Genomic DNA, 16410 nt, shown 5'->3' with positions numbered 1-16410 from the left:
ATGAATTATCGATCACTACTTCCTAGTTGAGACCGGATGACTATCTTGCCATGGCCAACACCTGGATCAAATGGATCATATTCGTACAAGCTCACCCCGGGACCTCGACTAGGAAATTTCATTAGTATCTTAAGAACGCTGACTATCACTGTAAACAATCTGCCTGAGGTCAAAATTTTACAAGGTGTTTGCAATATGTTTGACTGCCTTTGTTTATTATTTACTCTATTTGCGCAACATTTACCAAGATAAATGGTACTGCAAACATCATTAAACTCATTTGGAAAAATGACATCAAATCTCTTTACATTTTCATTTCTATTTTATCTTGGATTGATGTGTGAGATCTTTGCTCAGCCTTACCTTAGAAGCCCGCTTCCAAGATTACAACGTGTTCCAGTTACTAACTTAATTATAAATGGGTTTCGAAGTGGTCCTCGACCCTTTTTTGCCAGAGTGACGTCACGTGAGACTGATGAAGAGAATAAAAGACTCTGGGTCTGCAGTGCAACAATCATCCATTCATACTGGGTGTTGTCAGTAGCCCACTGTTTAAGGAAGTTCAAGGGTAAAAAAATCTACAATGAATCTAACTTTCGATCCATCACTTCGAAATCTATGATCAAAGTTACCTCTGATGAAGCCCACTCGGAACAACTTTTTTCCCTGAGATTCTAGATAGAGTTCGTCAATGATCAGAACATGGCTCGTTAATGATCAGACTTCAGGCCTTCTTAAAACAGGGAGTTGTGCCATGTAATCAAAAACGCACTTCACCCAAATCAACAAATTAGTACTCTTATAGATCCAAACATCCGACTTTTTTAGTTCTTTTTCATGCCTACTTCGACTTTAATTATTTTTTTTCAACTGTTCTATATAAGCTTTTATTTGAAATAAAATTTTTCCTAGTGTTTCTGATTGTAGATTGAATCGGCTGAAAACCCAGGTTGACCAAAAGTTTCAACCTTTCATACTATGGAGCATTGACCTCATAAATCCAAAGTTTTAAAGTATTGGTAAGACTGCAACTTTTACATAAATGGGATTTCTACGACCACAATAGTATCATAAATGAAAGTTCTGCGGTTACTACTTCTCCATAACAACAAACAAGGGGTATTTAAAGAGCCTTGGTTATTTCCTGAGACCTCAAGAGCTTCTTCAACTAAAAAGGGAAACAGTTGGAATAATTTTCTTGTAGAATGATGAGTACAAACAGAGGCTTTTTTCCTAAACATAAAACTAAAATTTAAAACCAAATCCCTGATAAGCCAGGAATTATAACGCATCACAAAAAAAGAAACGAAGCACAATTAATATACATCTAATGGGAGAAGGTCCCTGTGAAGGCAAAAGAAAAAAACATTTTTAGTTCACGCTAATAAAAGCATATTCATGAAGCAGTAATTTTTATTGGTGACTTTGTGTGAAGAGTACGTTCCCGGTTTTGATTTAGTATAAAACCCGTACTGCATTATTACCCAAAATTTACATAAAATAAAACGAAAACGCTGCTATTTATCGCTGTTACTGAGTAAATAAAAGAGCAGCGAGAAAACAAAGCGAGAAACGAACAATCTATTTAAAGCGCTATTTAAATTGAAAGCGAGAAAAGATTGTGTGCATTTAAAATGTTAAGAAATATGGCGTAATCTTTTCTCGCTTTCAATTTAAATAGCGCTTTAAATAGATTGTTCATTTCCCAATTTGTTTTCCCGATGCTCTTTTATTTACTCAGTTCGATCCTCCGGCCCGGAAGGAAATGTGGGGAGGATTGGTACAAGCTTAACAAGTGGGCGGATTAGCGACCCGCACGACGTGCGTACGACGGAGGAGCGGGTGACGCTGTCGGAGCCGTAACGGAGTTCTTCAATCCGAGGAGTTGGATAGTAACCCCTAGTGTTACTTTGTTCAACGATCCAAACTAAATCACAGATCTTGAGGTGCTGCTCGGCAGGCGTCTGCCACTTGGATCTACGGTTCATTGCAGGTACATACTCCTTAACCCAACGTGCCCAAATTGCATTGGCGTAGCACTGTGCTCGGGCGTACCGCTTACGATGATCGAACTCGTCGACGCCAACGATGGACGGAATTCCGGTTGCTTGGTTACCGAGTAGAAAATGATTAGGTGTTATTGCGCCTAAGTCGGACGGGTCGGCGCTTAAGGGCGTTAACGGACGTGCGTTTAGTGCGTGTTCAACAAGACAAAAAATAGTGTTCAACATCTCATCTGTGAGGCGGCGTGTACCGAGGATGGTGTACAGTACCCTCCTAAAACTACGGACCAACCTCTCCCAGATGCCACCTTGGTGTGGCGCAATGGGTGGATTGAACCTCCACTTAATGCCCTTATGTGCAAGTTCGGTGGCAATGTTAAGCGTATTACATTTTCCACACATTCACGGAGCTCTTTCTCCGCTCCAATGAAGTTCGTACCATTGTCCAACAAAATCATAGCAGGAGTACCCCGACGGGAGACGAACCGCTCCACTCCCATTAAACATGAACTAGCTTCCATGGACGGGACAACTTCAACATGGACAGCACGAGTAGTGAGACAAGTGAAGAGAAATCCCCACCTCTTCTCGGTAGTCCGACGAACTGTGACGTAGAATGGGCCGAAGTAATCAACTCTGGTGTTGGTAAAGGGAGGAGTCTGGTATGCGAGTCTCTCCTTCGGTAGTTCTGCCATGATAGGTTGATCGGTTGCTTCACGGAACTTTCTACACAAGACGCAGTTTGATTTGCTGGAACGCAGTGTGGAACGTAGTTTTAGGATCGCATAATGTTCCTGTACCTTTGACCTTAAGTAATCGATGCCCTGATGATGGTTCTTCAAATGAGTATGGCGCAGACACAGTTTAACAAAAGTATGATGCGCATCCAGCACGATAGGATGCTTAGTGTCAAAATCAATTTCCGCTAGCCGTCGGAGTCGACCAGAAGAACGGATGAGACCATGAGGCCCAATAAACGGAGTAAACTGAGCGGCTGCTCTTCTTAACGGATTTGTTGTCAAAAAGATCCTTTCTTTCAGTTTTAAAAGACTCTCCCTGAACCAAGTACTGGTGATGACGCTCGACTTCGTCAAGCTCAACAGGGTCGGCTATGCTGCCGTCTACGGTACGGTAACTTTCATGAGATGGTAAAAGTCGGAGCACATATGCAAAACTTCAGCGGACATGCTACGCGTGCCAGCATCTGCCGGATTATCACAAGTGGCGACGTGGTTCCATTGGTCAACGCTGGTGTTCTCCAGGATTTCACTAACACGATTTGCAACGAAGATGGGGTGTTTGTTTGGTGAGTTTATCCACTGCAATACGATGGTACTATCTGTCCACATAAAGACTTTATCCACAGTAACCGTTAATACTCGACAGATTTCCCTTTTAAAACGGGCTGCAAGGAAAACGGCTTTTAATTCCAACTTAGGAACTGTCATTACCTTCATAGGTGCAACACGGGCCTTGCCCAAGACAAACGCCAGCTCTGTTATAATCTCCCCTCAGGTTCAAGTTACTTGAGCCCTAGGTAAATCTACTGCACTGAATACGTCTTGCAAGCTATCACCAAACATGTGGAGTTCAAGATTTTGGAATGGTCCTGAAAAGTAACTTCTTGGTATAGTGATCTCAGCTAACAGCGGCAGTTCAACACACCAGGCAAGGAATCTGTCAACTGTGTCTTTAGGTAACTCATTATCCCAACTATGTCCATTGACAAGCCAAATGTCTTTCAAGATTAACCGAGCACCAACAGTAAACGGTGCGACAAGACCAATTGGGTCGTAGACCTTTGACACAAGACTTAGGACCAAGCGCTGTGTTAAACTTTTCGTGATGGTGCTGTTAGTAACCCTGCTCACAACCAGATTATTGTTGTTGTGATCCCACTTAAGCCCAAGCACGTGCATTGATTCCTCCTTGGATGAAACGATGATCTTCGGTTCAGTGGATTGAGCAGACCCATCAATTCGGTCACCCAGATCTGGTACATTGCTTACAAACTTATTAAGCTTGAACCCACATAGATGGAGAAGATGTACCAATTCTTTCGACCTATTGAGGGCCCACTCGGTGGATTCCACTGAGTCTAAGTAATCGTCCATGTAGAAGTTCTCAAGGACAGCGTTCGCAGCTTCTGGGTACTCCCTAGCATTATCACTTGCCGTGCGTTGAAGTGCGTAGTTGGCACAGGTGGGCGAATCTTTTGCTCCAAAGATGTGGCGTGTATACTTGTGTACCACAACATTTGATATGGGGTCCTCCCACCACAAAAAGCGCAATGATGGCTGATCACATGGTAACACTCCAACTTGAAGGAACATTCCCTCGATGTCGGCGGATACGGCGAATGGATGTTGTCTGAACCGTAGGAGTACATAGATTAGGTTTTGTAGTACGTCAGGTCTGGTGAGTAATGACTTATTAAGAGATGCGCCATGGAATTTTGCTGCTCCGCTTACTACCCTACGAACCGTGCCCGGCTTGTTCGGGTTAACAACCGGATGGTGTGCTAGGTACCACTCTTGTTCCGAGCGACTTTCCACCTTATGAGCATCTTTGACCCTTACTACGTAGCCCCTGTCTAAGTCCTCTTTGATGGTATTCGAATACTTTTCCCTTAAAGTCTGGTCTTTCGTAAGCCGCTTTTCCAAAGATTTCAATTGAACCAGCGCTGAGAAGTAATTGTTGGGCAGTTCGATGTTTTCTTCAGCCCATAGCATTCCGACATCGTACCTTTTTCCATTATGCAAGGTGGTGTTTTCAAGAATATCATGCACACGTGCATCCGAGGCGGATCGTGGATCTAGTTGCTTAAGTGCGCCGTACGACTCCATGTCGTACCAAGATTTTACCTGACTAGCGAGTTCAAAATCCTGCTCCATATTAGCTTAGCGAGACTAAACCTGAAGACGACGGCAGCGAAGTACTCTAACGGTCAGATGGCGTGATACACATCCTGTCCAAGTATGATCTCAATGTTTCCATAGCAATATGTAACCGGATCTAGAACTGCTAGTTGCGGGTGTATTTCTTGAGGTGCTTTAATGTTGATGGCATCGTCGCCTACATTCAAATTTTTGTTTACGTAAGGGCTGACTGTAAATGGTTCAAATGCTTGGTTGTCGCGTGGTGTTACAATTAGTTCAACTAACTTAGTGTCTACAGCCTCCTCGGTATTTATACCCTTGACTGTTAGTTTCAATGGTGTACCGTGCAGACCAAGTATATTTGCAAGATCATTGGACACCCAAGAGTTACTGCCAGCGGTATCGCACAAAACTAAAGCCGTGGTATTTTTACCAGAAGAGCTCTACTACAACTGTAATTCAATCAATTGAAGGAGGCCTTTCACATTACTCACAGATGACAAAGTGGTTGTCTTACTCGATGATTGGACACTAGGAATCTTACTTTGATTTGCTCCAGCATTAGAATTACTGTTGTTGTTGTTGTTTGAAGGGGATTTTGATGGATAAATCCTCTCAGCTCCATGGAGAAGTGTATTATGGAAGCTGTTACAACCGTCCTTCCTGCATTTCCTGGGATTTGGGAAACCTGAGAAACACAGTTTTGTTTCCGCCACTACCTTTGCTCGCTGAGTGCGAGACTTTTTTAAATACTCTACACTCCCAGATGCGGTGGTTACCTTTACACACAATGCAGCGAGGGGTTGAAGGTGTTGCCGATGTTGAGGCTGGTCTCTGTGTGCCCTTAGATGGCGTATTAGCAGCAAAAGTTCTTGAGGCAACTTTGGTCTTTACTACTGAGTTGGTGTTATCCTCAGTTCTTGCCTTTGATGAAGTTTGTTTCATTGAGTTGTGTGCCTCAGCCTTCTCCTTCGACCAATCGTTGAAGTCAAGGAGCGTTGGCTTAACTCAATGTTTCTTCACTGTAAAGAGTGACCAAGACTCTTTTAGATTGGGCGGCAACATTTGCTCAGCCGTGTTAAGAAGTGAGGCGCTCTTAAGGCCCGAGTCATATGAAAGTGATTTAAAGTCCCCAACATGACTTGAAATTGTTGCTGAATAGTTTATGATGTTATAACTATTGTGCATCTTTAGTGGAGGAAAAGAGTTGAGTTTGTCTAAGTGTGCACTGACTACTGCCTGTGGTTGGTCAAATTTACGTTCGAGTGTCTTAAGAGCGTCCTTATACATTACACCGCAGTATGCGAACTCAGCGATGGCTGTTTTAGCTTTTCCAGTTTTAAGAGTTTTTAAGTATGTTAACTTGACATCATCAGTCAAGGACTGTGCGTCTATGGCGCTTTTAAATTGTCCGAAACATTCGTGCCACTGCAGGGGATCACCATTGTTCTGTGACAACTTCCACTAGGGCAGTGGATCGTTCTTCTTACAAGTATTTGCGTCCGCCGACTGCTTTATCAAATCCACAGAGTCCAAAGAAGGAGCCCAAGGTGTGGGATACGGCGGGCCACCCCCACACAATGGGTTCGGAACGATAGCTCCATGCGTTGGTGGAATGATCGAAGTGACAAAGGTGGGGGCGGTACCTGTGGAAGAACTAAATGGATTCGCTTGCATGAAGTCTGATGTTACGTAATTTTGAGCGCCTGCTGCTGCTTGTACATGAGAGGAGCGGAGCGATGTAGTGATATGAGGGTTGATTAACGGGGCCGGTTGTACGTTGTATAAGTTTGCAGATGTACGTATAAGTGGTACTGCATTAGATGGGACTGCTGCCGGAAAACGCCAGACATTTGGATCTGGAGGAGCAGGAGGTGCGTGGTTTATAGGGACAAAAATTTGGGAATGAAAGCTCTTTTGTGGGGGTGGTGGATGAATTAATTGAGGTATAAGAACTTTTGCGGAGGAAATGAATGGTGCAGGTGGCGAATGGGTTAACAGATTGACATTATTCGCTACGGGGTTAGTGGCGTGTAGTCGGAGTGCTTGTGGCGGCGAAGGAGGAAAACGGAATGCTGGTGGGATTAACGGAAAATTTGGTGGTGCGGGGTATAGAACGGGGGATAGAGGGGCTGGTACATTTATGTGTGCTTGTTGCGAATTAAGTGCTAGCGGAGCATTAACGAGTGTATTTAAAGATGGTGAAGGCTGAGGGCTGACTAAATTCGACTTTCCCGGCATGCTCGACCTTCGAGGGAATTGATGATCTAACTGTAAACCATCGAAGTGCATTGTTGCTTGAGACAGTTGTCGGGCTGTGTTTGGGGCGTTTAGTTGAATTGGCATACCAAAGTTTATTGGTGGTGATGGAGGCGTATATTGAGGCTGTCGCTGCTCTTGCATGATTTTGTTAGCAACATGTGCATCATTGGTTACATTGGTTCTACTACTTGGTTCTTGCGGCTCATCGACAGGGAGGTTGATGTTGGCCTCAACTTGACCATGTGTATTGAGATTGAAGTGTGAGTTTGGAAGTTGAGCTGAAGAAGGTCGTTGGACAATTGCTTGGTTGGATTGGGCGATGGAACCAGAAAAGTGCAAACTCGGTTCGTTTGCAACATTAGCCATGTTCCCGGCCTGTGACGAATTAACCCAATCTTGAACAGGTTTCTTGCTCTTGACTGAACTTCTTTCCTTAAAGAGCCCACTCATTTTGCCTGTACCAGACCCGTCTGCTGACGATTATGTTATCAACTCAATTTTCTCAAGGGCTGCAGCAGCTACTTCCTTGCGATGATCCTCCTCAAGCTGCTCAATTTCCAATTCCCGCAATTTCGTTTGTTTTTCAATTTCAAGACGCTGTCTAGCAATGCGAAGTTTTTCCTCACGTTGTTTCTCAAGTTCCTCTCTTTTGAGTCTTGATAATTCTAAGTCTCGTTGACGCTAACTTGATCTCTTTGAGGAAGTCATATGTGAACCTGATCTTGAATGGTGAGAGATATACAGCTCTGTTGTCTCTTTGTTTTGGACCGAATTGATATACCCTCGAGCAGCAGCAATGAACTCATCAGTTTTCTTTGTTACAGTCTCTAACCATTTTTCAAGGTTCTTACAGGCAGCTACTGGATCTTCAGTCGTTTGTGCCAGATCAGAGAGCTCATCATTTTTTATCAACTACTCTAGTAAAAGCATCCTTGCACTTCACAATCAGGCGTTCGATCTTAACTTTCCTGTCTTGCTTATCAACAGCATTGTTAATTTCACCATAGATGTTATTAAGTTCAGCCTCTAATTTTGCCCTCGCACAATAAAATTTTGTTCAGTTTGTCCTGCAATGCTGTCATGATCTAATCAAAACAGGAACCAAAAATTTAATTTGGTACTATTACAAAGTACACATACACATACAACAGCTCAACACAAATGGGTTGAACCGAACCCTAGTGTGACGGTTGGCCTAGCAAACCGCCAAAGAGCAAAGTTGTTCGTCGAGTACAATAGTACCCGGCGAAAAAAAGAAAGAAACAAGAGCGCTGAAGGCGTGACACGGGAAAAAACGGGGGACGGGACGAACGGGAAGAGACGCTGAACGGCTAACGCACGACGCAAAGGGAAACCAGACGGACGAACGGGAGCGTCGGGCGAACAGCGCGTGAAAGCCGGAAAATGGCACGGGCGTGGTGGAAACATCGGGTGGACGGCGCGCGACGAAACGGGAAAACGATACGGACTATAAAGAAACGTCGAGCGGGTAGCGTGCGACGGGACGGAAAACCGGGATAGCACGGGAGGGAGACGGTAAGCCACAAGCGAGGAGGCGGGAAGATCAATGCTAGCAGAACACAGCAACAAACTCAACCAAACAAACTAGCAAACTAGCCGTAACTCCCGAATAAACTTAAGTCACACCCTACAAAGAGGGAGAGAAACTACTGCCAAGTAAACTAGCACAAAACATTATGGGACTTTATCTACGGCATCAAAACATCAAAACATTAGAATAAATTACGGCAACGAAGTAGTATAACCAAACGTCGAAAAATTCAGGAAATTCACTAGCCGTAACTCCAGAACAAACTTAAGTCACACCCTAGCAAACCACCAAACCCAGACAACAAAAGTGCTTACTACCAAAATTAATAAAGCTACAACAAAAATTGCTAGCAAACAAGTGTGGTGAAACCAGCCGTAACTCCAGAATGAACTTAAGTCACACCCTAGCGAGGAACGAGACTAAACAACCAATCAGCATACTAGCTGAAAGTAAATTTACTACAGCAAAAACTCAACATACTACATCATACAAGATATAAACGGGGGATAGAAAGAAACACGGCAACACGGAAACAAAAGGGACGGAAACGGAAAAATCAAACCAGATAACCAGCGGAAAACGGACCGTAGTGAAAAACTCAATGAATGGGGAGAGCGAAACGTTTAGTAAAGCGCTATCGGAGAGAACCAACCATAAACTAACCCGTAAGTCGTGAGTTAACTGAGTCACACCGCCAGCCAGCGGGTAGACTCCCAAAACAACGCAAGACTAAGTGACATTCTGGTTATCAAAGGCTTGAGTTAGTTTCGCCTCCTCGAACGCATGATGGGTGCGAAGCGTTTTACGACGGCGCCTAGAAAGTTTCTTTGGTCCGGAGCGTGTTATCACGGACCGGAGGTTGCTCTCATGGGCTAACACTATAGTGAGTGTTTTCAGCTCAAGCGCAGGCCTTTGGTGTAATGCTCTGTACTCTTTAAGTAAACTAGGGTCTTTCTGTTCTGTTTACATCTAGACACTATGTCTTTCACTATATGGATGGTAACTAGAGTACTACGCTTGAGCTGATCGTAGATATCAGGAGTTCCCTCTCTGGGGCAATACAATACAGCTTCTATGCGCTCCTGATACTTTTCAAGCATCGAAGATGTTAAACACTTATTGTTTTTACTGCGATGACGGGACAATGAATTGTTCACCACATCATGCCATATAACTAGCCTCTTTTTATCACGGAAGAAGTGACTCAATTGAAACTGCGCGGTTTTTCGGACTTTCAAAGCGTTAGGATTAAAACTCAGACACGGTAATGCGTAAAATTCTTTTTTTATAATGGTCTTGTAACGCTTGAGGCAAAGTTTTTATGGCATGATGCAGTGAGCTAGCAGCTAACATAAAAACCATATAATGTTTTTACAACATAACTGATGTGGGCTTTGCTCAAACTCCGAACCTTGATGTTAAATGTACAATTTTCACCAGTTACCAAGAATAAGCGCTTATTTGCAAAAAAAATCAGTTAACTGATTTTTTTTCAAAATTTGAAAATCTTGACCAAACTCTTAGTTTTTTATAATGGTCTTGTAAAGCTTGAGGCAAAGTTTTTATGGCGTGATGCAGTGAGCTAGCAGCTAACATAAAAACAATATAATGTTTTTACAACATAACTGATGTGAGCTTTGCTCAAACTCCGAACCTTGATGTTAAATGTACAATTTTCACCAGTTACCAAGAATAAGCGCTTATTTGCAAAAAAAATCAGTTATCTGATTTTTTTTCAAAATTTGAAAATCTTGACCAAACTCTTAATTTTTTATAATGGTCTTGTAACGCTTGAGGCAAAGTTTTTATGGCGTGATGCAGTGAGCTAGCAGCTAACATAAAAACTATATAATGTTTTTACAACATAACTGATGTGAGCTTTGCTCAAACTCCGAACCTTGATGTTAAATGTACAATTTTCACCAGTTATCAAGAATAAGCGCTTATTTGCAAAAAAAATCAGTTATATGATTCTTTTTTTTTCAAAAATTGAAAATCTTGACCAAACTCTTAATTTTTTATAATGGTCTTGTAACGCTTGAGGCAAAGTTTTTATGGCGTGATGCAGTGAGCTAGCAGCTAACATAAAAACCATATAATGTTTTTACAACATAACTGATGTGGGCTTTGCTAAAACTCCGAACCTTGATGTTAAATGTACAATTTTCCCCAGTTACCAAGAATAAGCGCTTATTTGGAAAAAAAAATCTGTTATCTGATTTTTTTTTCAAAATTTGAAAATCTTGACCAAACTCTTAATTTTTTATAATGGTCTTGTAACGCTTGAGGCAAAGTTTTTATGGCGTGATGCAGTGAGCTAGCAGCTAACATAAAAACAATATAATGTTTTTACAACATAACTGATGTGAGCTTTGCTCAAACTCCGAACCTTGATGTTAAATGTACAATTTTCACCAATTACCAAGAATAAGCGCTTATTTGCAAAAAAATCAGTTATCTGATTCTTTTTTTTTCAAAATTTGAAAATCTTGACCAAACTCTTAATTCTACCCTTTTTTATATACAAATGTTCGACCCGCCATCTTCCAACGCATTATAAAATTTTTTTTGCAAAATTTTATCAAGTTTGGTCAATTTGGTCAAACTTTTTTTGCTTCGCTGAGTTTATTTCGTATAAGACTTCACCCCTTCCGATTACTAGTATTTAGACCGATTTGGTCAATTCCACAATTTTGACCGAAAATTTTCAAATTTGATGTTTTTCAACAAAAAAGTTTATGGGGTGGGTTATCGGTGACCGTTATTCAAAAAAAATCAGCCTCCTGGGGCAATGGGGGGCACTAGATTTGCCGGATAAATAATCAATTTAATGCGTCAAAACCAAGTTTTTGGTCGAGTCTTACAGTTTTTTTGGAGTATTTATTTTGTTTCGTCACCTCCAGCACGCCACTAGCTGAGTCACCGCCCGAAGTGTTGACATCAGTGCATAAAAGGCTTGGCCCATCTTGAGAAGTGTGTTTGTTATCTCATTCACGTTCTCATAGAGTTGAAAAAACCAAGATCCTTATCGTCCAATTTTGGCAGTCAAGATTTGTTCCAGATCAAGTTATACAACTGCCCAGAGTCGATTTGGTAATGGAAATTAACCAAAGAGTAGAACCAAATGTCAGCTTTGCTCGCGCGCACCTTCATGAAAGGGAGCGCACAATAACCCGTAACTCTACTCTACCTTGACTGTATCTCTGTTCCCAGCAAGGAACTTTATCTTAAAATTGAACTGACGAATTCGGTAAATGTTAAAATTAACGAATGGGTCAAACAAAACGTATAACGGAAGTTTGTTTACACAATTCCAAGAGTTGTTAAGTGTTATGTGAGTGAACCTTGTGTGTAATTCAGTTTCTATACAAAACAAAATGGAGTTTTCACCGCGCTTTACAGTGTAGTCCCTTGATTCATTGTCTAACAATTAGGCTAAGTTCAATTTCTCAAACCGGTTGCGGGACCAACCATTTTTAGTTTTTTATTGGTGACTTTGTGTAAAGAGTACGTTCCCGGTTTTTATTTAGTATAAAATCCGTACTGCGTAAATACCCAAAGTTTGCATAAAATAAAACGAAAACGCTGCTATTTATCGCTGATTATATTTTCAATATTGCTTAAACAAAGACCTAGCGAAACTCCATTAGAGTTCTTTCGCAATAATAATATAAGAATTAACAGATATACCAGACTTGTGGAGTATAGCGAATTAACCGAGTTTTTGAAAAGTCCTTTTCAGAATTACGGTAAGCATTTTTTGTTGCTAATTGGTGGGTTCTCTTTCTCCTAATTCAATTGGCGAGATACAAATCTCTTTTTACTATGCGCTGAAAAGAAGTTAGTTACAATTATTTGATTAATCAACTCTTGCGTACCATATTTTGCACATATATTGCAAAAATTGGATTCAGTTGAGAATTTTGTTATGAAACCTGTTTGATTATAGTTTTGCAGTCGGAACAAATTTCCGAAAAACAGAACTTCTCAAGAAGTAGAAAACAACTACTTGTTTTACAATCTCGTTAAGCGAAAACACGCATCAAAAAAATTCCAATCTCTCTCATAAACTTAATTTTAAATTGTTCCTGTCATCTTGGATGAATATTTTAACGCTTATTAAGGACTAAAAATTGAGAAAGAAGATTTGAACCCCGGAAATCGCAACAACTGTTGATCTTACTGCAGAATACAGTTTCGAGTGGATGAGAATTGATTTCCTAGTACAAAGTAACAATATGATGTTTGTTAAGCTAACCAATTGGCAGTGCAGGTGGGAGAATTCCACTCAGACATTGACACCCGTCTCATCCAGACAGTCCCGGTTGAAAAGCTCATCATTTCTCAAGGGTAAGAAAGCATAAACTTTTACTTTACTTTATCAAACTCCTAATAAAAATTTTAACAGAATTTTGAATATTAGAGTTTCCCTAAGATTGTATAGTGCGGAAGTGCTCATTACGGCAAGCGCGCAATTTTTATAATCAGAGGCCCAAAATAATGCTTTTTTTTTCTGGTTTTGATCTCTTTTAATTCCAAAAATTTTTGTAACAAAAACACAAACCATGTTCAATAACTAATGTTTGTTTAACTGCAAGATAATTCCAGTTCACTTATATTGAGTGGCAAAAAAAAATTCAAAAAATCATCTTTTCCTGAAAAAAAAAACGCTCAACTCATTTTTTCAAAACACCTTTTTCGACAAACTATGTCAATTCTCAGTTTGGAAGAATTTTTTATCAATGATTTAATCTTCAAGCATCTAGTTTTATCTTCTAGCATCTGCCAAATTGGCCGAAGTTTTTGTTAAGGATATAAGTCTTCGTAAATGTCCTCATTGAACAATTGCTGATACTACACAATGGGAGAACTCCTCTGATCAGATCATACACGGTAGAAGAAGTTCTTTCTTCTCAGACCTAACACAATAAAAACTTAGTTTCAGAATTTGTCCTATCAGATTTTCTCAAAAAGAAAATTCCATGTATATTGTATAACTTTAATAATTGAACTAAAGACGCGTCTGATTCAATTCTCCTAAAAATTAGCTTCAGGAAGTCAACAATTCACCTTATAACATGACTAATCTAATCATAAACAACTAAGAAATTCTTGTCATCAGCTTGATTCGCTGTTCCGTGGGGCAAAATTAAAAGGATTTATGTATGATCCAATACCAAAGCAATCGGCTCATGAAAACCGAAAAAATAAAAGTTACGCAAAATTTTGCTCTCGTTGAAAACAACTTATCAGCTGCAAGTAATTTAAATGAGTACCTTCGGGTTCACACAAAAGTTTTCTTCTTTTGAAAACCTAAGAGAAGATTTGTGGTTCAATAATTTTCTGCTCACTTGTTTTAAAATTCTAAATCTCTAAGCAAAACCAATAATCAGTTTTTGTCAAAGAAAACGCCACTTAGACAAAATTAAATGAATCCGAGACGGTTACGATATTGTTCATATACTTAGAAGACAAAAATGTAAGAACAGAGATTGCGATCCAAAAAATTCCAAATTTTCTTATCTGAAAACGGCCAACTTTTGAACTTTTGAGCATTTTTTTAACATTTGAACTATCGGTTGCAACATTAAAGCAAAGAAATAGTCATTTTTGATTCTGAAATCTATTTTGAAAGAAACAAAGAGTAAATTTGTCCAATCAAAAAAATTGGTTCAAACTTCAGCACAAAATCAAATTGCATTGGAAAGGCCAGACAACAAGGCTGTAGAAACTCCTTTTTCAGGCTAGTCCAGAGTTGGATATCATAGACAAAAAACAATAATTGCTACAATTTCAGAAAAAGATATTCACAACTGAACAACTGTTTGAGAAAATTGCAAACTTAAAAGAACCCATCAGCCTTAGACAAAAGGTAGTTGCACGAAATTTGATTGAACACTAATCTATTTTTCATCTGCATAGAGGTTGCTTGAGTAACCTACTTACCAATGCTCTTGTTTCGCTCTCTCTGCTATACGGTACAAAGAAGTCCTAAAATTTTTTGTCACAAATAACTTTGAATAATTCGTATACGTGCAGATCATAAACAGTCATTATGGAGTACTTTCGGAAAAGGCCCTCACAGTACTTAATTCTATTTTTAAAGTAAATGAGTTATTAAATTTTTTGACGAAAAAAACCGGAAGAAGTAAAGATTAACTACAGCAGCCCTAGATCATTAATTCATTTTGAATATTTGGTCTGAAAATTAATTTTTAGTATAGTATCAACAACATCCTAGGCACAAATGATTTTTTCAGATTCTAGTTTTTCAGATATTAGTTTAGATACAATATCGCCTTGCTTGCTTGACTTTTTTTTAACCAACTCATTATGGCTTAAAAAAATAAATTTGAATCAACAGTTTTCAGCGATACTTAAGAATTGGTTCTTCTTTAATTTCCGTGCAGTCAAAATAGTCGGAGCATTAGCTGCTGTATGAAAACCATTTGTAATGTGTGATCTAAAATGAGTACTTATTAATTTGATTTATGCCGTTTCCTCATTTTCTGCTTTTTTCCATCTTCAATTGCCTGCACTTCTGCAATAAACAGATTTGTATTGTCTGCAGTTGGAATAACATTCGGTTTTTTCACGAACTAAAGTAAATTTCATAATGTAGATAGTGACTAAAAGAAGGCCAAAAACAGATTTTTTTAATTCAAGTTATTTAAGTTTTTCACAGCCCGACATTACTCTATTTCAATTAACCCATTGTACTCTATCTCGCAGGTAACATTCAATTGAATTTAACGGTTTCATCTAATACTGGAACGTTCTAACTTCATAGTTATTGTATAATGATCAATTGTGTCAAAGTTTTTCCTCAAGTCCAAAGAAAAACTGAAATTGCTTCCACTTTCAGTGTCACATCTATTTTCATGTACATTCAACAAGTGGATCAATTGTACTGTTCTCTGCTCTTTTTCGAAACTCGAATTGTCAACGATAAAGAAACTAAAATTTTTCAAGTAAGATCGTACCCGATTAAATACTCCTTAATCAAAAATTTTGCTTCAAACTAAATGTAATGGAAAAAGGACTCTATTTGTTTTCATCTAAAGTTGAATCCAAGTTGTGCAGGGAAAAAGTTTTTGCCTTTTCAGTTGCTGTCGGATTTAGCAGCTGTTGAAGGAAATAATTATCAACAGGGTTATGTATTCAATAATTACTGAAATAGTTTTTTAAAAAAGCTCTCACCAGAGGATGACTTATTATCTAAAAAAGAGAGTACTACTTCAACTTCCTCCTTTGTAGCGTTGAAAAACAAAATCGATTATTTACGTTTCGGAGCTTCAGGTTCATTTTCAGCACGAAGATGCTTGCGGTTTTCAAATCGAGCATTCAAAACTAATTTCTAAATGTTGTTGCATTGTCTTGAGCATTCGGCTGACTGATTTTGTTAGCAACAGTTTGCAGGACAGGGACCATGGAATAGTCCTTAATTTTAACAGTTATATCGCTTAGAGATTTTGATATATGACATTCATTACCGCGTCAAGATCTAAAATCTTTTTATCAAAAATGTTTTTGGCTGGAAAACACATTATCAATTTTTTTCTTTCTTTTGAACCTTTTTAACTAAGTATTTTTTTATCGCGTTTTCCAATTACCGTGAGCAATGTTTTTTGTGTTTTTTGGTGAACCATTTTGGCTGTTTTGGTGTCTATCTACCCAGCGGTATTAAAGGAGCGAATCTGCTTGCAATTTCCAA

General features: G+C 39.6%; 1 protein-coding gene across 1 annotated transcript in view; it reads left to right on the top strand.

Moving 5' to 3' along the window:
• Nucleotides 1-253: 253 nt before the first annotated feature.
• The window catches only part of LOC142354164 (serine protease SSP1-like), a 17658-nt gene continuing 1501 nt past the window's right edge, over nucleotides 254-16410 (top strand). The window contains exons 1-2 of the mRNA XM_075406427.1: nucleotides 254-568; nucleotides 12950-13046. Of these exons, the coding sequence (XP_075262542.1) occupies nucleotides 289-568; nucleotides 12950-13046 (377 nt within the window). The 5' untranslated portion in view covers nucleotides 254-288. The remainder of the gene's footprint in view (nucleotides 569-12949; nucleotides 13047-16410) is intronic.

The sequence above is a fragment of the Convolutriloba macropyga genome, chromosome 15 (assembly GCF_964194025.1).
Source record: "Convolutriloba macropyga chromosome 15, txConMacr16.3, whole genome shotgun sequence".
NCBI classification, from domain to species: domain Eukaryota; kingdom Metazoa; phylum Xenacoelomorpha; order Acoela; family Convolutidae; genus Convolutriloba; species Convolutriloba macropyga.
This window is presented reverse-complemented; position numbering and strand designations above follow the sequence as displayed.